Source organism: Cygnus atratus, chromosome 20, assembly GCF_013377495.2.
Source record: "Cygnus atratus isolate AKBS03 ecotype Queensland, Australia chromosome 20, CAtr_DNAZoo_HiC_assembly, whole genome shotgun sequence".
NCBI lineage: Eukaryota > Metazoa > Chordata > Aves > Anseriformes > Anatidae > Cygnus > Cygnus atratus.
In genome coordinates, this window is record NC_066381.1 from 6,820,418 (window position 1) to 6,846,347 (window position 25,930).

The window sequence follows — 25,930 nt, forward strand, 5'->3', positions numbered from 1 at the left end:
TATGCCCCAAGATACTCTCACCAATCAGAACGCTGAATCCCATTTCAAACATTTTAATTGTTTTACTTATGTAACTATGCAAACCACTGAAGAGTTTTTACACGTGCATTGTTTAGTTTGCAATCACAGAAGTTGAATCTAGTTACATAAATTTGCACAAAATTGGAGTTAAAATATGGAGGGAAGAAATAAAAAAAATATTTAAATGTTTTTAATGTACTAAAATAAATATGCAATGTTAAATAAAATAAACAAGAACCCCCATTTCTAGGATCAATAATTTATTTAGTTTTTGTTTTGTTTTATTTATTTTTTACATTTTGCAATTTGTTACAGGAGAAGAAACACTTGCTAATGAAGGTGACATGTTTTTAACCATTTTTCCGAGGTAATGGAAAAAGTTAAGCATATTCCCTAGTCTGCACATTTATGCCTAAGCTGCCAATGTTAAATAATTATAAGCAAGTGTACTTCTTATTCAGTCCTTGTGTAGTTTTAGTTCTCTCCTCCTACAGGAAGACTAAATTGTAGCATCTAATTTTCTCACCCTGAATTCTCAATCTTTGTTCTCCCTACTTATCTATCTGCAAACAAGTCAAACAGACTAGTTACTGAAGCCAAAGCCACAGAAGTGGAATTGGTGCCAAGGTTCCTTTTTCTCCTGGCAACCTACTCAGTTTCTTACTGTCCCAAAAGGAAACAAAAGACTCCCAGTTTTCTGAAAACCAGATTCTCTGCATGACAGTGCATTGCATTGCCACTAAACTGGCCACAGTGGATGTTCTTATAGGAAACAGATCAGGTAACTAACAAGATACAAAGAATTATAAATGAACTTGGTAAAAATGTTTCTAACATTTTCCCAATGGTATATTAACTAGAATCCTACTTTCCTTCCACAAAAAATATATTTTTTTATAAATACACTTTAATACAGACAATTCTGATTCTATGCAAAAACGTCAATGTCACATTCAAACAGGTTTTCTCAGTGTAGCATTAAGGTACAAGCAGACATCACAGTAGGCATTAACACAGTGATTCTAGGGAGGCAGTTAACTATGTCTTGTGAACAGACACAAACACAATTTCACCCGCTTAGTCAGACTGTCCTGTGATTTAGAAAATAATTGAGCTGCACTTGAGGCCTGGAGTATCACACTCTTCAAATATTTTTCCGTGTTTAAAAAATGATATGAACTGTCAGTGAGATTTAATATCTGATTGGTATTGAAACATTTGTATAAACAGTGCTTTTGTATAAATAGAGCTTGTGCTAGGCTTATCTAAAAGAACTGCTAACAAAAGCTACCAGCTATTTCAAAACTCAAAAGAAAAAATGTTTACACTTATCATGGCCTTAAAGCTCGTGGGTTCAATCAGCTGAAATTAACATTTTTCCTGTCCTTGTCCCTCTCCCTCATTTTTTTCCAAAAGATATCTTTCACCACTAGATTGAATGCATGTAAACCTGTCTCATTAACATTTGTACAATGCATACAGTTCTATTTGCTCTTTCATTTTTTGGTAAACACATTGTTTTCAAAACTTGAGAGGCTTTCTACAGAAAGAGAAATAAAGGAGACTTTAAGAAAAAGAGAAATCTCTCTGAGTCAGGGAGAGTGGATTATTCAGTTATTTCATAAATGTCACCAATACAAAGGATATATTCACAGTAACAATTCTGGCTTTTGTCACTGTAATGAGAACAAAACTGCAAAAATTTAAACCATACTTATCCTTGGTGTCTTAATCTTGAAAATAAATTGTTCTATTTCTGCCCCTAAAGTTTGTGAATTGTAAGACCATTCAGCAGTGGCAGTTAACCACAAATATTTTACTGTTACTTTTCTTTACAAAACCTGAAATGTAAAGGATTTAAGACTGAGAAAGTGAAAGAATGTGTTGAGTTATAATTTCCTTGTTTAAAAAAATAAATAAATAAAAATTACTATTAGCACCTACTTCTTTTTCCAAGATTAATTCATTATGTAAAGTACACATACAATCAACATCTTATGATAGAAAACAACTAGTTATTACTAGCAGATAATCTTGGTTAGCTTTTTGATGTTTTCTTTTGCTTTCAGAAAGCCAGATCCCAATTTTCCATACTGGTTCATTGGAACAGACCTATATTGCTAATTAAAATATTTTTTTAAATGAGAACAGAGAAAAAAATACAATAAATATTTTTTTCAAAGACAATATTTAGTGATTGTGTAGGTGAGCTTCCAAAGTAAACCCAATAATGATTAATATTAAAATAAAAAATAGTAACTAGCCAGGAAGATTAATATATTCTTCTCTGAACCATGCTGTTAAGATTTTGTTGAGATTTGACTTTGAACTGGTTTTTAATAAGAATCAGCTGCCAATTTAAGGGGAAAAACATGGTTTCGTTTTACAATTTGTCTGAGAGCAACCAGCTCGCTTTCAGATGAATGAAAATTGAAATTGTTCAGTGCCTTACAATGCATGGTCTTTAACATTAAATTTTGCACATAGATTTAATGCAAAACAAGGACAGACGCAGCGTTAGAACAGCATTTGTACTGCAAAAGTTTTCAAAGAAACATTATTGTAGCGCTATTTATGTGCAAAAATGTAATGTCCCGAGTTGACACTGTATGTTACACTGCTGCATAAATAGGTAGAAAATGAATGGAACCTCTCCCCTGGTCAGTGATTCCCCCATGTTTGTAAATATTTTGAATGTAGATGACTTTGAAAAAAATGCAAACATGTTTCCAAGTGAAACTAAGCAATAACATTGATATCTGTTGCAGTGAGAAGCAAAAACCACCTTCATTACACTTCCCACAGAAAGTTTTGTTATTTGCCTTGGCTTAAGAATAGAAACTTTTTTGTAGGAAATTGTGGAGACTTCTAAAAAAAAAAATAAAATAAAAAAAAAATCCTCAACCTGAAAAGTTAAAGCAGATTGAAATTAATTTTACTGGAAATGCCTAACTTTTTCCTGTTTTAAAGTATTCCTAATAATAGACGACAGTAAATTCACTTCGTAAAATATCTCCTATATGATTCACACTAAATTTTCTATTAGCCTGAAATTACAACTCATGGAATCTGTATTATCAGAACAGAATTCAGGATGGAGATCAGTAGTGGATAGTTCACCCACTTTATGTTTAACCTCAAACCTACTGAAAAACACAGAATCTGAGAAAGTCCATTCAACCACATAGTGTACTGCTGGGAACAAGGTAAATTTCTTTAGGGTCTTTTTTCATAGGAGCATGTCTTAGTTGATTTCAGTAACATTTTTATCAAATTACCTTTGTTTTTGACTTCTAAAGTCTTTAAAGGAGGTAGCATAAAAAAATGAGCAGAACATGACTATTTCAGTGCAGCAAACAATGATTTGCTACAATATTCATATACAGAGAGGATACTGAGTATGATAACCCAAGACTGACGAGAGTCTACACCAAAGTACAACAACTGCTCTCACAGAAATATACTGACATGATATAGCTGTTGGAAATGTAAGACTGGTAATTCTGGCCAAGCACCATTGCTAAAAGTCTCTTAAAAGCCTTACGCACAGAAGTGATTGTTACGAACAGCAGGTAAGAGTTTAAAGATAAAAACAAACAAACAAAAAAAACCTGTATAGGAGGTGCCACTCAGAAACACTCAATCTGTCTTCAAGTCAGTACATATGCTCATTCAAGAGTTGGAACAAAATTAATCAATATTCAAATTTGCAAAGCATCATTGAATATAAAGGCAGTTTAACAGCCTTGATGGAAAAAAAAAGGTGGGGAGGACCTAGACTTTTGAAACTATTTTCACCTTTTGTAATTTTTGTGCTATAAAATTTAGTGATCAGTAGCTCAAAGCCTAATACAAATAATAAGGAAATTCTTTGCAATCCTCAAACTGATAAGTCAGCTGTAGGGTAAATTTTATGGTTTTATACATCAGAGACAAAAAATAGCAATAAATACAAGTCTCATTGTGATAATAATTACTGCAAGATACCGTGTAAAATCAGTGAACTCTACATACTTTCAATCCTAAAAAAAAAAAAAAAAAAACTTGTACTGTAATCTAAACTCACTGTATTTCTTTAGAAAATTGAATCCTCCTTCAGAATTAAAGAAAGCCAAAACAGATACAAATGCTAACACATTTGATAGTGATCACAACTCCAATAATAGTACAAAATCTCCCTGTTCTTAGACAGATGGCTACATTTGAAACCATTTGTAGTTCTCCTGTTTGGCTTGGATTGTGACTAGAAAGATGTTAATCACAACTGGAAATGCTATTTTATAAAAATTATTACAGTCACACATATCTGAGGCTAACATACAACGTTCCACTTAAACTCACAGAAATAGACATGGAGACATCAAGTATTTATAGAAATATCTACAATCTGCAACTGCCTTTTTTTTTTTCCTTTTTAAGTATCACTGAACTCATCTTTAGAGTAAGGGTTTCATGACAACAGGCTACTTAGGCAAAAATAAACGATGGAAGCTTTTTACCCCACACAGCCCTCTCAGGTTTTGTTTTGCATGCACTAGTTTACTCTTTTGATGTTCCTACTTCACTGCACTAATATCTTTCTAAGAAGTACATCCTGAGAAACTTGTGCAAGATTGTTATTAGACTTCTTATGGAGTCTGAAGATAGAGCTTTTGCTATATTTTTGCTGTAGCTTTAAGGCTACATTGTTAGACTTACTGTTTCGGTTGTATTAATATCCAATGCAAAACATTTTTAACAAAGGGAAAAACACCCTTATAACATTCTTCAGACACAAATGAAAAATTGGATAGTCCACACCTTCTGACTGCCCTAGACAAATAAAAGTGTTGCTCTAGCAAGCATTGCTGAAGCCCTTGTTTTAGTATGAGCAGAGATGAAAGAAAACAGGCATGTATAACATATAGAATGAATAGGATGAATGTTAGCTATGTAAAAGTGTTAAAGCACAACTAAAATCCTTCATTTTTTTCAGATTATTCTGGATTCAGTTTGCAAAAAATGAAATTAATGGAGAATGCTTATGAGGGTTTGTATACACTCAACACTATTTTGCTTTCATCTGAAATGCAAATGGACAGTGCCTGATTAAAAACAGCTGTCATTGAAATACTGGTCTTCACTGCAAGTTTCATTATTTCCAAGATAAAAAAAAAAAATCATAGAAGGAACAAAACAAAAGGATGAGACGCTTATTTAGAGAAATAATCTAAGGATGAAACTTGATTTTGTAAGGTTTTCGACTGGATGTACAAGTTACATTGACCATGCTTTTGAAGCATTCACAAAGAGAAAGAAATAAACAAAACTCTGCATTTGCATCCATCCACTCACGTGGTTTCTCAGATTGCATTCTTTGAGAAAGCAATCACGTCCTAAAAATGCTTGAGGGCAAGAACACAAATCCACACAATTAGGGCAAAATCCCCCAGGTCCCACAAGGCCATTTTCAAAGCAGACACCTAAAGAACTTAGGGAAGTGGTATCCAAAGATCATTTAGCATTGTAGAACTGCTTAGGGTTCTGAAGAACTGGGTCTGCTTCAAAGATCGAAAGAGATTAGACTGGCAAATTTAGTCATGAAACTCCTACTGTGGCAGAGTCCTTGGTTTGTGGATTCTTGTCCAGTTGACTTTGTAGGCAACTGAACTGAAGGTGTTGGTGTCCCTGACGACTTCAAAAGGAAAGCGAAGGCCAGCACAGGTTGGCTGCCCATCCTGCGCTCAAGGTCCTCCACTGTACGAATAATCCGCCTTGTTGTGCATCACCAGCTTGTTATCTACGAAGTAGAAACTGTCCGACTGTGTCTCATATGGATGAAGGATCATCTCTCGAACTGCAGGGAAAAAGAAAATTAACTGTGTTACACTGAGGCAAATAGTCTGCACTGGGTTTCTTGGAGACTGCGTCTCAGTTATGTTTAATAGCATTACTCAGATAGCAGCAAACACTCAAGTAAAAAAATAAAAATAAAAACAAAACAAAAAAAAAAAACTAACCAAACCCTTTGTTTAAAGTTCTAAGGAACTCAAACACAATCCAAACATGTTAAGGCACCATACAAAGTATAAGTGTTCTACCTATCCTCAAAACAGTTCAAAAGAAATTTCTTGTGGTGAGACAGCAGTATACCACTGCATTTTCCACAGACTGTAATATGAGTACTGACATACATTATCGGGGCTATAAAGAATATAAGGTCACTCAGATTTAGTATTCATGCCTGTTTGTCTTGGGAGAGAGGAGAGAAAATAAAAGTTATGTTCATACTAAAAATAAAACTTCTCAATCAATGTAGCACATCAAATATTAAAATAGAACACAACACTTAAGTTACCTGTTTACTGGACATCTTTTTAGTCCTAGTTTTTTAGTTATTTTTTATACAAATACAATTATCCCAAAAACTGAAGCTTCCCTTCTATGAAGGGGAGAAAATAAATAAATTTAAAAATTAAGAAATATATATATATAAGAAAATCTTTGTCTGGGAGGTACTTGGAAGTATTCTGCCATAGCCACTTTTTATAGACTGTAAGAAAGTGCTTCTTCAAAACACCTGAGATTAACCTCACAGTAATTGAAAAGAGCTTACTGAGATCCTCGGAGAGCTGTGGGAATTCATAGATGTGCTCACAAGTATTTTTACTGCTGGGAATGCAGAACCCAAATTCAAAATCAAAACTCTTAAGCAACTGATCCCGGAAGTAGTGCCTCTCAATCATGCGAAAGTTATTGATGGGTTTGTCCCCTACTGTGAATTCCACCCTGAAAAAGAAGGATAAGAGTGAAATGAGCTTTCTTTCTAAAGCGAGACTTTCAACCATTCCTGAAATATAGAATAGAGCTCTTTTAAGAAAAGCCAAAACTAAAAGCAGTGGTACTAATCAAAGGATCTTTTCCTCCTTTTCTTAAAAAGTTCACAATGACAAAACACAGCATTAAAAATCAAGGCTTATACTCTATCTTAATTCTTTTTACTAAGAAATAAATAAAAAGAAAGGAAACAAGAAAATTTTACAATCCTAAAATCATCTTCAGTGAAGAAGAGATCCCTCTGAATATACTGGGTACTTCACTAGATCACTCACTAGAAGTTCCTTATTGCATTGCATTCAAGTTACATTGCTATTAAGTTACTTTAATTCTTCTGATAGGCAGTAAAAAAAAAACAACAGATATACTGATAAACTGTCTTTCATCCTTTTCTGCTTTTTAAATAGTAAAAGGGAAGAAGTTTCAATCAGCTCCAAATTCAAGTTTATCTTACTAGGAAGCATGACCTCTGAGAGAAAGGTAGTATTAATTATATATGATACACTAATTATGACTAAACCAGGAATACATTGTTAGCAGTTTAGCACAAATCAAAAGTTGTGTATTTACCATTTTAACAGAATAGCGGTCAAAAAGGTGCTAAATGGTATGTAATTTTATTTTTTCTTTCGAGACAAAATCTAAACGGTGTACTTCTTTAAAATTAGGAGGAAGTGGTTATGTGCAACTTTGCTATAAACACTCTGTCAGCAAATTGTAATTCTTTTTTTTATCATAACCAAATGCTGAATTTTAATTTAGCTCTTGGAAATACTTTTTTTTAAGCAAAGCTATGGTACATCAACTCTTGTGAAATACACATTTGCTGCTGATGGGATCTATCAAACTGCAATCCAATGTGATTTTAAATACCTGAAAAAGTAGGTTCGTACTGGAAACTGTAACTGATACTCAATTATAGTATTATGGACTTAATGCCATAATAGCAATGGGCATAAAGCTCTTAACTAGATCTAATTTAAACTTAAGTGAATGTAAAGAAAAACAAAGATAACAAAAGAACCTGCCGTATAATGACCTATATCCTCCTAAAATCTCCAGTAAAGACAAAGAACCCCCCCCACTACTACTCTGGGGGGCCAGAAAAGGAAATACAACCAAAACTTGCATCTCCCCATGCACACTATACAACTACAGATAAATTACTCCTAACTTTTACTAAAGAAAAGATACAGCCTTTCACCTGTATTACAGGAGCAATAACTTTGGCCTGATGCTTTACAGAAAGATCCTTTAGGTGTCACATTTTGGTGTGGTTTATTGGTGGATGCATGCGTACTACTAGACATGTCAAAAATTATTCTGGTGCAAATGACTTGGAACATCTAGATAGTCTGTCCATCATATTGCCTCCTTTAGCATTAATCTCCTTGACCCCATGCCTATTCCTGAGGTATATAAACAAGCTGAAGGAATGGAGAAAGCAAAGCACACATTAAATATGTTTGGAGATCATAATAACAAAAGATCCCTATTAACTCAGCTTCCTGACAGGATCAACAAGCAACGGCCACTTTTTATAAGATTCCAGTTGTTCTCTGTACTAGAAAAAGTAGGACAGGAGTAATTACTTACGTGGCTCCCACTTGCCGAAGTCTAAGAAAAGCTGGGGTAAACTGATAGCGTACAAACCGGCCTGCGTTTGGGTCAATGTCCTTCTTGTCATTGTTTTCACGTTCTGGAAAAGCGCAAAGCAAAGCTCCATCACTGTCGTCTGAGAAACAGAAATCCAGTGAAAATACCACATTAACTTTCCTCTCCTCCACAGAGAACCTCTCCGTGTCTTTTTGGAGTCTGCGTGATATGATGAAGCACAGTGAAAAACCCGGGGGACATTCTGCATCAGAGAGGCCTTTCCCAGGCTCTTCTGCTCACTGACAGGGTTTGCAAATTTATGCCTATATTCACGCAGAGCACAACATTCTTTCTAATAGAGAGGGAGAACATTCTTTCTAATATTACCACTGTGAAAAATAGGTGGTATATTCCTCGTTAGGTGATTTATTCCTCAATAAGCACTGATCTCAGCTTCAGTGGCAGTTTTGCTCTCCGTATGTACCCCAGACCGCACCATTTCCTTTGATTTGGCAGTGCCAGAAATCAATTCTTCTGGACAAAACATACCTAAAGCTCCTTTCTGGCAGAACACTGAATCAACAAAGAGCTCTTTTTACAGGGTCTGCACAAGCAGTAAATGGTTGTTTATTTTAACTAAGAAAACGTGCATTATGAGCAAAAAGGTTCACAGATCAAAGCTTCAGGGTTTCTCACCAAACTAAAGGACTATGTCCTATGCATTAGAGGTTCTAATTCTTATTTTCCTTGTTGTTAATAATAGCCACTTAAGTGATCTCATTACACTCAATTCTTTAACGGATTTGTTATCCAAGTTCATAAAATAACAGGCACAATGAGATTCACACAAGCATTTCAGAGTCAGTATGGTATGGGGGGGCAACTTTGTAAAGAATAAACTTTAAATTGTTATCAAGACAATTTCCTTAAAGGTATTTCCTTTAAAAAAATAATTAATTAATTTAAAAAAAAAAAAAGAGAGAGAGAGAAGAAGAAGATAAGCAACAAAAAAACCAAACTCTTAACTTAAGTTCCTCTTAGGTTTCACTCACTGACATTGAAAGGGAGGTGAAACTCTGGTTTTTGAAAGAGTATATAAATTGGGAGCTTTAAAACTTAGCTGCTCACTGTCTCTTCTAGTGAAATAATTATAGGACACTTAATGAAGCTGGCATGTAATAGATCCAAAGCAAAAGTAGACAGTTTTAGCCATATCATGTGGTTACGCAGGGAGATTGCTTGCCATAGGTCACTGTAGATGGTAAATTGGATCAAGAAATTGCTACATAGATTCAAAAAAATAAAAATAAAAATATTGAAGGCTATTAAATATGATGACTTCATCCGCTCCAAAGGAACTCCTGCGATCATACATTAATATAGGCCAGGAAACTATTCTGAGAATGCTGGACAATGTGCTTACCATCCTCCTATCCTCTCTAAGCCGTCCACTGCTGGTTACTCAGAGGGAGTGTTTGCAAGACGCCCCTTAGGTTCAATACACATCTTCTGAAGGGACTTACTGCTCCTACCTCTGACTCAGGATTGCAGTGTGACTCTGAACAAGCCATTTCACCTTAGCATACCTGGTTTGATATCGCTAAGCTACAGAAAACTTCCTCTCACATGCAGGGAAATGAGGAAGATATAAAACAGAGTGTGGTCACAAAAAGAACAGTTGCATTGGTGTTTTGCTTTATCACTGGTAACAGTAACACTTTGATGCTTACAAGTAACACCTAACATATTAACATAGGCCAGAGTAGGAGGCAAATTTTCAGTTTGTCTAATTTTCAGTTTGCACATCTGACATAAAGTTTGTCCCTTTTGGAAATACCATTTTCAAGACTCCTGACCAAAAGCCGTTAGGCTAACAGCTAAGCTATGTACAGGAGGACTCTAGCTGATGAACAGCCAGCAAACTAACACGTGCTGACCTCCTCCTTCTTTGCTTCTATTTACAATATCCATCTGTCCTTTCTCACCACAGATGGCAATCACGAGAATACAGTAGCAATGACTTCTGTTCACTATTAGTACAAAGGAATACCTGAATAGGATTTCTGCTGCAAGCTGGGACTCAAACCCTCTTGTAGGTTAAAGTGTCTCCTATTTTTGGGACACACATTGAGTAAAGGGCATGGCAAAAGGAAGCAGGCATGAGCATTTGTTTGTGTTCATGAAAACAGTATTTTGTGTGTGCACTCACCTGATGCTGCTGGTTTGGTGATTTCAAACAACACTGTGCCAGATTCCATGTCCCGGATTTTGAACCTGGTGAAGTCTATCTTGTAAACATTTTCCTCTGGAGTGCACAAATAATCTGCAGAGGAAGGCAAATTAAAGTGAAAGCTTGATGTCTACAAAGACAGTCCCAGTACTGAGTGCTCACACTGCCCTGCTTGGACAGAATGCGAAAAAGGCCTCTCTGCCCCAGTGCTGAAAGGTCATCGCTTTTTTCCAACTTTGTGCCAGCATCCCCTGGTTCCATTTCTCCTCAGGGTATTGAGAATAGTCAGCACCTCCACCAAATCCTTGCCTTCTCAGTGTAAGAGGCTTTGCCTCTTTTAAAAGCTGCCCTCTGGCAAAATGCAAGCGCTAAGCAGCTTTGTGGGCACTAAGCCGACTGCACTTAGCTGGAACAGGAATCGTCCTCCTCCCTTGTGCCATCTCTGCTATCTCCAGCCCTCTGCAGACAAAGCACAGCCTCTTCTCTCCACCCATGCTTGTCCCATGCAAGGACTTTTTCCTCAGCACTGGAAATGGCGTTGAAGCCTTTCCCAGTACTAGGAACTGGTCTGGGACCAGCCCCTTTCCCTGCTTCCACCAGTGTCAGTGTCTTTGGTAGAAAGTCATCGTTCCAAGCGTCAGCCCTGCTGTGCCTTGAAGCAGCCTTCTGGCCTGGATATCAGTCTCCCCTCTGTGGAAAGAGTGCTGGTGCCTCCTGATTACTTTTCACATTGCTGATAAGCACAGATTGAAAGCAGCTCCAATAATTTGTCCTGGCAAATCTAAACAAATGTGTGTATAAAAGCCAAGAGGGCTGTTGAATGACAATGCATCTGCATGTTCTAGAAGACTTGCTTTAGAAGTTTTAAGGTAGAGGTAATACTTTAACATTCTAATTCTAAGATACTAATTCCAGTTGTCAGTCTGAGTTAATGACTTACTTCAGTTTGCTTTTCCTATTTCTAAATATATTCATCCACCTGGGGCTTATTCATTGAATATACAAACCCAAGTCACACTGTAGAGATCACACCTGTCTATTACAGCTCCTACGTCAGCACAAGTGGAACGAATCAGGTACCTACATTATGGCTTGGGGTTATGGTTCACATCCTATGGATAAGGAGCAAATAAAAGCTTGTTCTGCTGCAGCGAAAGAACATCCCAAATGCCACACGCTGCAGCTACGAGACAACAAGCTCTCATGCTGGAATCTGTAATTAGAGAAATCAGGCCCCTCTGCAGTGAAAGACAAAGACAGCCACAGTCAGCATTACGAAAGATTGCTCCTAGCCGCGGCTCAACGTGAATTGCACATCTAGCACCTTTACCTTCCTGGAAGCCTTTTATTCTTTGCAAATCTTCTTAACTTGGAGGACTGTCTGAGCACTCATTGGGACGATGAACGCAAGTATTAAACCTACTCTCTGGACGATTTTACTACTCTCCACCATCACCACCAGATGGTGAATGCTCAAAGGAAACGGGCTTTAAGACAGAACTGTGTTTGAAGCATCTCTGGCATTCGGCAGGGAGGATTCCCTTTTCCTGTCAACATGGCACAAATTAAATCTAACACCGGTACCTGCGCTAGCAGGAGGAATAAGATGAACGCTCAATCTTTCCACTGCCACAAGAAAACAAACGCCTACTGTTAGATGAAATAGCCTACAAAGTGCGTAATGTTGTCTTTTCTGTCCTTCTTTTAACTCTACCCAGGGCGAGGGGCCAGAAATGTATATCAACCCCTTGCCACAAGCCCTAAAGTTGAACAGTCCTCATGCACATGTCATGCAGTTACACGGTAATTTTAGGACCTAAGACAACAGCGAGCCCAAATTCTTAGCCCATCCTGCACCTTCCCACCTCCAAGCAGCTGCCCAAGCGGGCCCAGCTTCCTGCAGCCCCAACTTCACCTCCCACGGCCCATGGCCACGCTTGGCCAGCTGCTCTCCATCAAGGCAAGGGGCTGTAGGACAGGCCCGTGGTCGCCTGGGAGCCCGGGACACCTTCCCTAGAGCACGAAGGCAAGCCTGAAGCTGCGTTTGTCTGCAAGTTAATAATTAAGTGTTTTCCTTCTGCAGGATTCCTTCCCATCCGGCACCATGGCAACAGCTTTATCCCCCTCCTTGGCAGCAGTGTTGCTACAGCAACTGGCCCCGACTCATCCGCAGGAGAGGAGAGCAAAGCCGAGCCCCCGGAAGAGGAATAAACCCCAAGCAGAATCCCCATCGCACTCCTGCTCCTGACGTTGGCACCCCTGCGCTATTTTTTTCCCCAACTCTTTTTGCACGGAAAGTATTTGAAACCCTTTATTTATTTTAATCATCATGCCAGTATCTAACCGGGTGACGTTTGGGAGGATTAGCTACCATAGAGGGAAAGCACTGCAATCAAGTGCTTTTTTTTTAAAAAAAAAAAAAAGTGTATATTCCTCTTAGTCTGTATTTAAAAAAAAAAAAATCTGTAGCCATGTTCTTCCCAAACATAGTAGAAGCCCGTGGCACACTGGTAGGTCTTACCGCGAGGGTTGTGCTTGGAATTGGCAGAAACTTCTGCTTAGCTGAGCACTGTCAAATTTGCTAATCTCATCTCACACACACTTATTTTTAAATTACTGCAGGGCCCAGTTGCCCACACTTCCATGACGCACTTAAATGCATCATCTGCTTTCATTATCCTAAGTCCCAGTAAGCACAGTTTGGGGAATGGAGGCAGCATCCACGTCTGCTTCAGTGAGACATAAGGCTGCTCAAACCTCCATTAAATGAAGTGGATCGTTACAAGAAAGGTAGTTTTGGTCGCTCAGGACAGAATATTTTCTTATTTCTTCTGCTTCCCCCAAAGCAGGCTGTGTTGTTTCCCCATCAGGAGCCAAATAATCACGGTGTCTCCCTGCACAAGCCCTCAGTACTCAGCTGATTCACCACTGATGGAACGCACCCTCTGAACAGGGAATGAAGGAATGGACACATCAGCATCATCTTAGAAAACCCAGCAGATTGTCTTTTGTTCTGAGGCATACCCATAGTAAATAGTGCAAAAACAAATCACAAAAGAGGAGCATTTCCTACTCCTTCCTAAAGCACAGAGAACTGGTATATCCCAGATCTCCAAATCCAAAATCCTCCTGGAAGAAGCTCACCAACTTGTGCTCAAAGCACAGAGCAAGCTCTTGCAAATTGGCCAAGCCTAGTACACTAGCATTTACTTCTCCCTCATCACTATTCCTGCTCATGTCTCTTTGGCTTTTTTTTCCCCATAATCTCTGTATCATGCCCCAAAATCTGCAAGTCCCTACTCTTACATTTTCTATCTTAAGACCTACCATGGTTTTGAAGAGGCTGGAAGCACAACTAGCAACACTGCAGCAGTCTCAGGAAGCAGCAGAGGTGGTGGGCTTCCTGAGCCAGACACAATGGATTTCTGTATGAATTCTCCGATTCCGTTTGTATAAAAAAAGTGCTTTAAAAAAACAACCAACCAAACAAAAATTTGTAGCATGGCATTCATCAAGAGATCTCTAGCTTTGTTATGAGACTCCATGGATGCTCGTTCCCTGTTTACAGTTCTGAGGTGGTACCTCCACTGTCCTAACCCAGCGAAGAGCCAGTTCTGACCTGGGAAACCTTCCTCCCCTCCCAAAAACAACTAAGATTGCAAAAGAAAACCAACAACACAGCCTAGACAATAGCAGCAGGTACTGCCTGTTCTTTTGCGAGCAGTGGTACAGTGTGAACCCTCATTCTTATTTCCAGACATACATTTTAACAAGCCAATGTTACAAAAGAACACAAAGGTGAGAAATCATACAATGCCTATCCCCAGAAGAGGAAAGCTAATGAAGGCACTTTCTCCTCCTGCCCTCTCCCTGTTACTTCAGTTATCCCGTGGAAGAGATTAGGTGTTTAATCCTCATCAGAGAAAGCTAAAAGTCAGTGCTAAAACTTCAGGTGTCCTTTGCAACCACCTCACCCAGGCACATTTTCTGAAGAGGAGAAGATCATGGGAGTGAGAGGGTTAGCACTGCTCATCATGCTCCTTTCAAGATCTCTTCTCCTTCTCTGCAACCAGGGGAAAGCACGTGTCCTCTCCAACAGACATCAGAGATATTTCTGTGCTGCTCATCAGAGCATCCAAGCTCAGATTGGGCAGCTCCTATTTTAAGCTTTAATCGCCCAGAGAGGTGAGCGGAGTGTAGCAGGGGTAAGGAAGAACTCAAACTCTGGTAGTGAAGAATGCAAATCAGGAAGATGTCGTACAAGAAATAGATGCAATGGCATTGACTTGTAATAGGAACACCTCTCCCCGGCACAGGCAATAACAAGAATTTAGGGGATGAGAAGGCTCCTGTTGCCACGCAGGCCTGTTTCTTAACATGCATTAGGCAACAAGGTCAGAAGCTATTTTGAAGACTGCTCCCAAGATGTAAGCCAGGTATAAAGCAAAGACAACTGCAGATGAGTTGCTAGGAGCTGGAGATTAGGAGATTATCAGATTGGAGAGCCTCAGGAGGAAGCGAGCAAAAATAGCACAAAACCAGTCAAGACGCAGAGCGTTGACGCAGGACTGAGTACGAGACCTCAAGGGGAAGGCAGGGCAAGTTTCAGCCAGTACTGATATGTCTGCTCAGACAACCACAGTTCAATTAACGAAAACACTAAACCATCTCCCCTGCCCTTTGCCTCAGCATTTCAAGTCCTGTAAAGAGGACGGCAGACAAGCAAGCCAAGATCCTGAAGCAGCACGTGGCACCGGAGCATGGCAGAGCTCCCCACAACTGCCTGGCCACGGAGCTCATCACCCTGCTGCACATTTAGCACTGAGATCGGACCCTTTGCTCCCCAGGGGAGCTGCCTTCCAGCACCCTGCTGCTCTGGGGAAGCTGCTGAGAGGACAGGCCACGAGGGGAGAGCGATCTCCCCACTCCGTTTCTGAAGTCACGGCTTTTGGACGAGCAAAGGCCGGGGGTAATCGGGGAGGGAGGCACCTGCAGCCCTCCTGCCTAGCTCAGTAATTAGCCTGCTGTGAATGCCCGGAGAAAGAAGCTCTTGTACTAGGAGGATTCCCACAGGAGCTTTTCTGCAGTGACACATTTGTGCATTAAGCATGGAGTGAATCCAAGCAGGGTCTGAGCCGGGGCGTTTGTGATGGTCCTTGTTACCCGTAAGGTGCACCCACACAGCAGCGTGCCTTCCCAAACTACACACCGAGTCCTGCAGCACAGCTCGACAGGCCTCCCAGGCTCTGCTTTTTTATGGCAGCCTGCTTTTTTCCCCTTTTATTTGTTGCTAGAGCTTTCCAGACCTCACCTTCTCACAATTAATTTGACCACAGCCCTCCAGGCCTTGTTAAGTAAGGTAGGAGCTGCCCTTTTCCTCATCCCTAAGGCCTCCAGACACTGCTTCTTGCCCCCTTGTTTATGCTGACCATACACAAAGTCTGAAACAATGCAGAGAACATTAACAAGTGGAGACCATTAACAAAATCAGCTCGCGTTGGTCTTACACAGGGCTAAGCCAAAGCAATCAGGCCCTGCACAGAGCCCCAGGCTGACTCCCCCAGCCCACACCACAGCTTTCCCTTTATCTATTTATTTAGTTACCTTTGCCATTTCCACCAGGGATGGCCCCAACCAGCAACACTGGCAGAAGGAGAAACCCACTCGGCTGCCAGCTCGGCACCCTGCGCTACACACATGCCATGTGTGCCCCCTTGGAAATGTAGCAGGCCATATTGTAGCGCGAGACTGCTAACAGAACCCTTCATCTACACAACACTTTAGGATGTGAGTTGTCACAAAGCCTTGAAAAGGTTCTCGACGTATGTTGTGTTGCCTGGGAAAGAAGCCACGGTGACAGCAGCTTGACATAGCCCTGGGATGCCACTCTGCTACAAGAAATCAGCATATCAAAACACTTTTACACATCACAGCCCCGGACAAGTCAGAACGGTGATTCATTAACCTCCTCACAAACACCCCCAGCTAATCACAGCTCCTCGTACAATAAATTTCCTCAGTTAATTGGGGAAGGAAAGGAAAGCCATAGTCCAGGAGCGGCTTTGAAGATTGATTTGCACACATCAGCTTCCTGTTAACGCTACAGCAAATCGGGTAGGAAAGTCACCCACCAAGGGCCTGCCCTGCCCATTCAGGCAGCCCTCTGCCAAGTTGGCCTTTAGCTAAAGCTGCTGAGAAAAGTCTCAGAGAAATCCTAAATGACAGCTCAAGGAAGAGATTAGTTTCAGAAATGATTAAGTGTGTGTTCCTTATACTTAGGTTTTGTTTTATAATTGTTTCTGAGTATGTAATCAATTATTTAACCCTTTGGTTTTCTAAAATAAAATAAGCCTTAGAGTAAAGCTTAAAATATAAAGCTTATAAGATCAGCTTTATATTATTAGAGGCAAACTCTACGGGTGCCTGAGACTATTATACACAGGGCAACCTCTTGCCTTTTGTTACTTATCTGACAGCTGGTGCTATCACATGCTGGCAAAAGGGGCTGGTATTGCAAAGGCAGTAATATCATCTTCCTGCTGACCACCAACGGCTCCAACCCCAAAGACAGAGAAAGAAATTAAAGCTCTGCTGGAATTAGCTTTGCCCTGCAGCTAATGTGGGAGTAGCACGGCGTGACCCAGCAAAGCTGCAAGATTCAGCGTGGTCAAAGACACCAGGGACAAGGGACACCAAGGACAAGGGACACCAGGCCCCAGCTTCTCAGCTGGCCCCACAAAGCAGAACGTGGCATTCGCAGACACCGACATCCCAATAACTGCAAGCGGGCTCCTCTGATCCTCTGGCTGCTACGGTAATTAATCGCAATTTGAAGTGAGCTCTGCCCTGCTCCTTTTGCTAATCCCAAATTAATCACGTCACAAGGTTTTCCTCTTTGCGAGCACAGTTGTATGAGCAAGTAACAAATCCTGCTAATTGCAAAGGAAATGGTTTGTTTGCCTGACACCTAATCTAGCTGGAGTGGCACCAGATCCAGTCCAACCAAAAGACCCAGATAGTCTGGGGCAGCACCCCAGATCCATCAGGCTTTCTAGTGCCCAGAAGTGATCTGGAGCTGGAGAGTTTAACATTGAAAGGACACAGCATATGCAGGACAGTTTGCACAACTCCCCCTTTAAGCTTATTAGAACACATTAAGAGCAGAGCCCAGCTGGCTTTTCTGGCTAGTTACAGAAGGGGTTTCTCTGGTTTAGCAGCGAGTGCACTCTGCCACAGAGCCACATCCTGCTTCTCCAGCTTCCCAGCCCAAGACATTTAACATTTAGTCACTCGTCAGCTGCACCTATCAGAAAGGGAAAGCCCAGCTGTGCTTCCTGATGCAGAAGCAAGGACTTTCCCCCCACCCACATACCAGAGCATGGCTAGCAGCCTGCCTGCACACTGCCTGGCGAGCGTGCGGCAACCACAAGCAGCAAATTGGGTTCAGAGACCCCACTCTTCTGGGACGGAGGGGCAAGCAGATCTCCCCAGCATACCAGAAAGGAGCATATCGAGGAGCTCCACAGCAGGCAGAGCAAGCACAGGACAGCAAACCCTGGCTCCAAAAGAGCTCCTGCAGGATCAGCGTGCCCCAAATGCACAGGGCTGGAAGGGGCCTCCTGGAGCAAGCACAGTGCCCTGCTACCACCGCCAGCCACACTGTGTGGTCCCTCTCCTAACTGGATCACACACCCCATATGGAACTTTGAGGGATATCCAGGGTACCAGGACATCACTGTTGCAATTCTCATCCCACCACCGACTTCTGCTTCAACTTCAAATTGGCCAGGGCACCGTGACTTTGGGCATCAGAACCAGGGCTGCTGAAATGCAGGGGACCGTGGCCACGAGTCTGGATTACTTGGTGGCGCAAGCACTGAGGTTTTCAAAGGAAAGGAATTAATTAAGAAGAGGGCTGAAGAAAAATTAAAAAAAAAAAAAAGAACAAGAAAGAAATTTTAACCATGTACCTCTCCATTCACCATTCTCTGATGGTCCCCTTAATGCATCTCAAAGCCTTTCACTGCTATTAATACCCTTTAAAAGACGTACGTGACCAAGGTCAGGATACCAGATACTCCTTACAAGCTTCACTTAATCTCCACATATTAAAACTCAGAGAGGAGAGACTAGTAGCTGGTCTTTCTCCTGGTCTGAGGAGCATTCCCCATATCCCCCAGTTCATATCCTCCTTTCAAATTCAAGCCAGGCACAAGGCACACCCTAAATATTGTCCTAACCCCAGGCACCAAGGCTGTATACACTGAGCTGCAAGCAGAAAGAATGAGGAAGGAGTTGAATCTGGGTTTATGACAGTGCTTAAGCCAAAAGTTGAAGAGGAAGAGAGGGAGGTGAGAATGAGGAGCTAGAAGGAGGCTCTCAGGAAGTAAAATCATTTCGGCATCCCCTGCTACACGATCCTTCTCCTCCTCCAGTGCTGGACACTCAGCGAGGACAGACACACACCCCAGACAGGTCCAGCACGCATCTTTGGTGTGGGTACATCCTGTCCTGTATGGTTTCTGTGAGGTGCTAACCCATGGCAAATGGGGAGAAAAGTTTGCCTGTCAGAGGCAGGCAGGGATAAAAATATACAGGGACCTGGCAGGGGGATTTCAAGAGGCCTTCAACTGTACACTAAAGTGTGAACTTGGCCACAGCCCTGCACACGTGTACTTTGGGATCACAGAAGTGCACCAAAAACATCGTTTCTGCCCCAACTTCACAGGGGACAGGCTGGGGTAGCCATGAACTTCTCTCCCACAGCCTGGTCCTTCCTCCTCCCTGCAACACCCTCTGCTTGGAGCACAAGCCTGGAATGGTTTCACGTTGCCAGAAATTCCAGTCTTTTTACAAGCTTGCTGTGACCTGTAGAAATGAGTAAAGGCCACAGAATGCCCCAAATAAGCATTACGTGTTAAGGAGTATAAAAACACTTGTTGTGCCTTCGCTCTCTGCGTTAAAGCCACCAGGTGGGAAACACCTTGAGAAGGGGTGCTGCAAAGTATCAACAGGCAATGAGATCCACTCGACATGGATGTATTGTACACCTGCATCCCTAAACGTGCACTGAGGACTTCAGGTATGGAGAGCATCTGAGAGCTGCCACGTGCCCAGCAGGACAGGCGAGCACTCCCCTGGGAAGGCATTAGCCAGGGCTCATTGTGGTGCCTGGTCCTTGTTTTTCAGGACCCCTCTGCACCCCCTGCGTTACCCTCACACCAGCAAGCCTCCTAACAGGAGGGCAGCGAGGCATTTCCACGCGTTTCCTCTGTCCTTCCTGTGCTCCTGAGGCTGGAAGAGGCAGGAAACCAGCCCCGCGCCAGCCACGCTGGCCACGGTGACGCCACGTGGGGTCTGCATGCCCTGGGAGCCAGGGCGAGGTTTGGACGTGTGTCTGCAGCCCCTCCAGACAACACCACCGAACGCAGGGGCACGCAGGCTACAGTAAAGCAGGCACATGAAGCACTTAACGCAGCTGTCGCTGGCTTCACCATCCAACTGCTGCTCCTCCGAGAACGCTGGCAGCACGCTTCAGTGCCTGCTGCACGGCTCCTTCTGCTACAGGCAGCAGGATTTCTGGGCCCGAATCACGCCACTGCAGCCCACCAGAGCATCTCAGCTGGACCCAAGGACCCCCCCAGATCAGCAGCCCCTCTTCCCAGGAGCCTCCCCGACCCCTTCCCCAGGGGCAGCGCTGAGCCCCCGCAGGGCTTTCCTCCCTTCCTGCCGCTCACCCCACCGTGCTGCTCACCACGCAGGCCCGCGGGGCTGCCTGCACGCACGACCACATCCTTTCTCTCCAGGGTTTGTCACGCAGAGCAGCACTAGCCTGCGACACGAATCCTGCTCCGATGCCACATCACAGAGGGCTCCAAGGCAAAAGGGAGCACGGCCGGCCACCCAGGTCACCCCCAACTCCCTACCAGCCCTCTCTTCTTCCCCTTTTGCTCAGCACACTGCCCGCAGGGAGACAACCCAGAGAGGTGACCCAGGAGATGCAATAGGGCCTGGGGGGCAGTAGGACAGTCTGGCAGAGCTACAGCCGGGCTGGCCTGAAGCACAAGCCTTCTCCCGACCCGTGGTGCTGCAATCCCAGCAGATCCAACGTGAGCGACCACCTGGTCCCAGCCGAGCTGTGCAGCCAAGCACAACAAACCCTCCAACTGCAGGCTGCCCCCAGGATGCTCTGAGGACCAGCGGTGCTACACCAGAGAAGGGGAAACCATTGGGGAAGGCTGCAGGATGGGTCTGCGGCAAAGGAGCCCCCATCCTCGCTGGATCTGTGGCCCCCACACCACTGCAGGGGGCACGGGCTGGGGGTTCAGCTTGGCCCAGCCCCGCATGAAGGGGTACAGCAGCAGGAGGGGGATGACGGGGAGCATCTCAGCCCTGAGCTCCCACCCCCAACAGTGGGGGGCTGCTCCCTAACCTGAACATCCCTGAGGGGCAGGAGGGCTGCAGGGGGGTTGCTCCCCAACATGAGTATCCCTGTGGGGCAGGGGGGAGATGCAGGGGGCTGCATCCCCAACCTGAGCATCCCTGCGGGGTAGGAAGCCGCAGGGGGGCTGCTTCCCGACCCGAGCATCCCTGGGGGGCAGAGGAGCTGCTCCCCAACATGAGCATCCCTACAGGGCAGGGGGGCTGCTCCCTGACCTGAGCATCCCTGCAGGACGGGGGAGATGCAGAGGGGCTGCTCCCCGACCTGAGCATCCCTGGAGAGCAGGGGGCTTCAAGGGGGGCTGCTCCCCAATACGAGCATCCCTACGGGGCAGGGGACTGCAGGGGGGCTGCTCCCTGACCTGAGCATCCCTGGTGGGCAACGGGGGGAGGGGGGGGGTGCCGCATCCCCCACCCCCTGCAGCACCGCACCCCAACTCCCCATCTCCCCATCCCCTTCTCCCCCCTTTATTAGGGCCACCGACTCCCCGCGCACCCCAGTTTCCTCCCCCCCCCCCATCCCCCCAAAATCCCCCCGGTGCCCCCCCCGTACCGCTGGTGACCCGCTGCAGCCCCAGCACGTCGTCGGGCCCGATGAGCGCCTTGCGGCCCAGCTCCTCCTCGGTGCGCGCCGCCGCCGCCCCGGCCCCGGCCCCGGCCCCGGTCCCGCCGCTCTTCTTCACCTTCATGGCCCCGCTCCGCCGCCGCCGCCGTGAGCGGCCCCGGCCCCGCTGCGCTGCCGCCGCCGGCCCCGCCGCACCGGGAGGGGCAGCGCCGCCCCGCCCGCCCCCCGGCCCGCCCCCGGCCCGGCTCCGCCCGGAGCCCCCCCCCCCCGGGAAAGGGAACCTCCCCCCCCGGGATAGCCCCCAGAGCATCGGGAGGGAAGCGCCCACGGGAGGCCAGAGGGGGTTTTGGGGACCCCCTTGAGAACCCCCCGGGGAGGAGTTGGGCCCCGCGGGGGTGTAAGTGGCCCGGGGGGGGGGCTGGGGCTCAGTGCCCTCCAAGACAAGAGGGACCCCAGCAAGTAAGGGCTGCCCCCCTCCCAGCTGAACCCCGTAACGGTCACCAGGAGGTGCTTTGGGCTAAATATCCCATAGGGCAGGACCCCAGAGGTCCTTTAGGATAAATACCCTCGAAGGCAGGACCCCAGAGGCGCTTTGGGCTAAATACCCTATAAACGAGGACGCAGACCCCCCAGATAAAGAGCTAGGCAGAGCCCCACGCCAGCCCCCTGCATGCCGGGGGGGGGTTCTTTATTTGTACATCAGCTCCCTCTGAACACAGCGCAGGACCAGGGGGTGCATGCAGGGAGCCCCTCTCCCCCCCGCTCCGGTCTGAGGAAGAGGGGCGCAAGCAGCATCTTTGAGTGCAGGGCACAGGGCCCTGACCCAGAGCATCTCCCACCCCAAAAGCAGTCGTTCTTCCCCCTCCTGCCATCCGGGCCCTCAGTCCTGCCGGGCCAAGGCCTGGCTCTGCGCGCACCACGGGGCCACGGCAGCGCGCTCCACGAGGTAGGGACAGCCCCAGCCCCGAGGCAGGGCACCGCGGGGTCGGGCTCAGTCCATTTTGGTGGGCTCCTTCTTGCGCTGCCTGGCCTCCCGCAGTATCTTGGCCAGGGAGAGGAGGATGGGAACGGCCATGGGTAAGAAGAGGGGGATGTAGATGGCAAACTTCTGGTCGTCGGGGAAGTAGAGGAGATGGAGGAGGGACGGGTCGAAGAAGGCCCGCTCCGAGGAGGTGACGGCTCCCTTGCTGGCCTGGAAAGCGGAGCGCAGGCGGCCCTCAGCCAGCTCTGCCGTGGCGTCCTGCACCGAGGCCACCGCGCGGTATACCTGCGTGGGAGCAGCACAGACGGTCAGTCCCTGGCCCCAGAGGACCAGGACACGAGACCGGGGACCACAGATACACATCTGGGGACCTCGGTCAGCCCCCAGGCCCAGGCAGCGCCCCACACCTCCACACACGGACAGCAACTCCTGGCCCCCTCCACTCCCCGAGGTACCCCAGCCCTACCTCAGAGGCGACATCGTCTTTGATAACGATGTTACTGATCTGATCCAGCAGCTGGGCCAGCGAGGTCAAGGTGGTGGCTACGGTGGCGATGTTCTCCACCGTGTGGGCCCAGAGCAGGCGGTCCAGCTCCCAGTCGGCCAGCCCCTCGTTCCCTGGGCTCTCTACCTGGAACTCGGGGGGCAGCTCCTCCCGAGATATCCCAAAGAGTAACCTGGGAGCAGAGGGAGAAGGTCCCAGACCGTGTCACGAGCCCGCAGTCCTGCCTGCGCTCCCTGCTCTTCCCCCTCTGGTACGTTCAGTCCCAACAGGGCTCAGCCCACACCTGATGGCCTCCCACAAGACCAACCTCCCACATCAGGAGAGGCAACAGGGAGCGGGGCTGGTCGGTGGTCAGCAACAAGGCCACAAGAAGCCATTCTCAGCCCCCCAGACGAGCCGCTGGGCTCTGGCACAGCTTGCTTTGTCCCCACTAATGTGCACGTGGATCAGGAGAGCACAGAGGTCAGGGTGGGGAAGAGCGCATCCTCACCGGAGCTGGGCCAGGAAAACCTCCATCACTCGCACCATGTCCACGTCCACATGCAGCGGGAGGGAGGCTTGGGGGGAAGTGGGGGCTTCAACGTTGTAAATCTGCAGGAAAGCACGTCAGTGAGGCACGCCTGGGGCAGTGCCACCAGCACTTGCTGCAGATGGGGAGCCTGAACCCTGCCAGAACCAGGGCCCCATACCATGATGCCGCCCCAGCGGGGGCTGTGGAAGGCATTGGTGGGCACTGGGGCTCCGTCCTTGTCCTGGATGTAGAGGGGGGAGTGGGAGCGCTCCGGCACGTACAGCAAGAAGTTCAGCACGGGGTAGAGCGAGGCAGCGCTGGAGCCTAAAGCGGGACTGAGTCAAAAAACTCCCCTGGCCCACAGGGATGGGTAAGAGAGCCCAGCCCTGCTTCTCCTTAAGCAGCAAGCCCCGACCAGAGCGCCCAGCCTGGCGGGTCTCAGCCCCACTCCCGTCAGGGCTGGCAGCTCACGGTGCTGCAGGGAGGGAAAGGTGAGGGTGTAGGCACGGCTGCCCCATCCCCAGCAGAGCCCGATCCTGTGAGAGTGGGGCTGGGAGCTCACCCAGCCGGGCCTCCACGGGGTTGATGACGTGCGGGAGGCTGTGAGCACTCAGGAGGAAACTGGAGGACTCCTTGTCAAAGCGCGGCGTCACCCCGAGCACGGCGTAGTACAGGATCTGCAGGGAGTTGACACAGGTGCTGCTGGCAGAGAAGCGCGTCCCAGGGCACCCGGCAAGGCCGCGGCCGGGCTCTCCCCATCGCCTCTCCCAGCCCTCACCTGCGAGTCAACTGAGAAGTTGGCCACCACGCTCAGCTTGTCCAGGACGGGCTGCACGTAGCGGTTGACGGCACCCTCGATGTCCCAGTCCACGTCGTGGGACTTGGGGTCAGGGTTCAGCAGGCTGAAGGTGATCTCGTACCCTGCGAAGCACCCAGGCCCCGTAAGCCACCGGCACGGCCACCCATTTGTGATACCAAAACTGGGCAAGTGGCCACGACGGAGCTCCCAGGAGTCGCAGGACCTGAGCCCCTTCTCCCTGGCCCTCCTCAACGTGGGGCCACACTCTGGTGGCCCAGCACGCAGGGACCCCATCCCCCAGCAACCCGCAAGGGTGAAGGGAAAACCCTGGGGGCCTGTCACCCCAGAAGACATCCCGAGATGCTGCAGGGACACCAAGAACAGCGTCTTCCCCCCCGAGAGCCAGCTGGCCTTCCCAAAGGGCAGGGGGCTGGGGCACATGTCCATACCCAGGCTGGATTTCAAGTGCCGCCGGGCGTCGAGGCCGAGCTGGCCATCGGGGACACGGTCTGCGAGGGCGGCAGCGATGGAGCTGGCCGTGAAGGACATGACCCGCGTGAGCTGCTGGAGGCGGGCGCGGAGGGCGGCCAGGCCCTGCCCGGCCCTCACCAGGGCGCTGCGGTGCTTCCCCACGTAGACGTTGGTGCCCTGGGGAAGGCGTGGTGGTGAGGGCCGGGAGCAGGGCTGGCTCTGCCAACGTGCCAAAAAGCCCGGTGCCACCCACAACAGCTCGGGGAGGGAGCTCTGCCCCACAGGGCACCTTCAAGGGACACAGCCCCGCAAGTCTCCCCGATCCCAGCGCTCCCTGTTTCCCCCTGGGGTTTTGCAGGCCTTTTTTGCGAGGTCACCTGCATCTCTGCGTCCCTGTGTGGCAGAGAGGGTGGAGAACCGGGGGTTTCCTCCACGCCAACCTGCCCCAGAGCCGCAGCATCCCACAGGGGCAGCAGGAGCACAGGGACGGGCACCGCAGGGTGCTCCTACCTGAGGCAGCAGAGAGGAGCTTTCAGGGACCACGTACACGGTCAGAGAGCCCGGCGAGGCGTCCTGCAGCGCGTGCAGAGCAGCATCGGCCTCTGAGGAAGACAGAACCGTTAGCGGGACTGGGAGTTTTGCTCCGTTCCCCATCCCATGGGGCAGCAAAGCCATTTTCTGCTAAGGCACCCTCAGAACAAGCAACCTGCTCCTGCACGGGCAGCAGAGTTTGGCTCAGGCCCCTGAAGGATGGAGAAGCACCGTACGTGGTGCTAGGAGCCACGGGCAGCCCCCGATCCCTCACCCCATTACCTCGTGCAGCCCCCCAATCCCTCACCCCACTACCTCGTGCAGTAGCTGCACCCAGCGCCGCCGCCTCCCTCGCCGTGATGCTGCGGTAGATCTCCTCATAGCGGGCCACCACGTCGGTTCTTGCTGGTGGGGAAAAAAATAACCGAAAATGAGAAAAAAAAAAAAAAAAAAAAGCGTGAAC

The 25,930-nt window shown here is 47.0% G+C and overlaps 2 protein-coding genes across 2 annotated transcripts; both read right to left on the reverse strand.

Annotated features, from left to right (window-relative positions):
* UNC119 (unc-119 lipid binding chaperone) lies at positions 1-21,792 on the reverse strand. Its single transcript, XM_035561065.2, has 5 exons — positions 21,657-21,792; positions 10,643-10,756; positions 8,434-8,536; positions 6,617-6,789; positions 1-5,857 (listed from the first exon to the last, which is right to left on the reverse strand). Exons 1-5 carry the CDS (start codon positions 21,790-21,792, stop codon positions 5,745-5,747), a joined length of 639 nt encoding a protein of 212 aa, XP_035416958.1. The 3' UTR covers positions 1-5,744.
* Positions 21,793-22,320: 528 nt separating this feature from the next.
* On the reverse strand, positions 22,321-25,882 carry PIGS (phosphatidylinositol glycan anchor biosynthesis class S; the record flags this gene model as incomplete). Its single annotated transcript, XM_050714819.1, has 9 exons — positions 22,321-22,935; positions 23,117-23,327; positions 23,646-23,746; positions 23,845-23,990; positions 24,229-24,343; positions 24,445-24,587; positions 24,915-25,113; positions 25,447-25,538; positions 25,783-25,882. Coding segments are annotated over 9 exons (1,383 nt in total), but the record flags the coding sequence as incomplete, so codon positions are not given.
* Between the last annotated feature and the right edge of the window lie 48 nt (positions 25,883-25,930).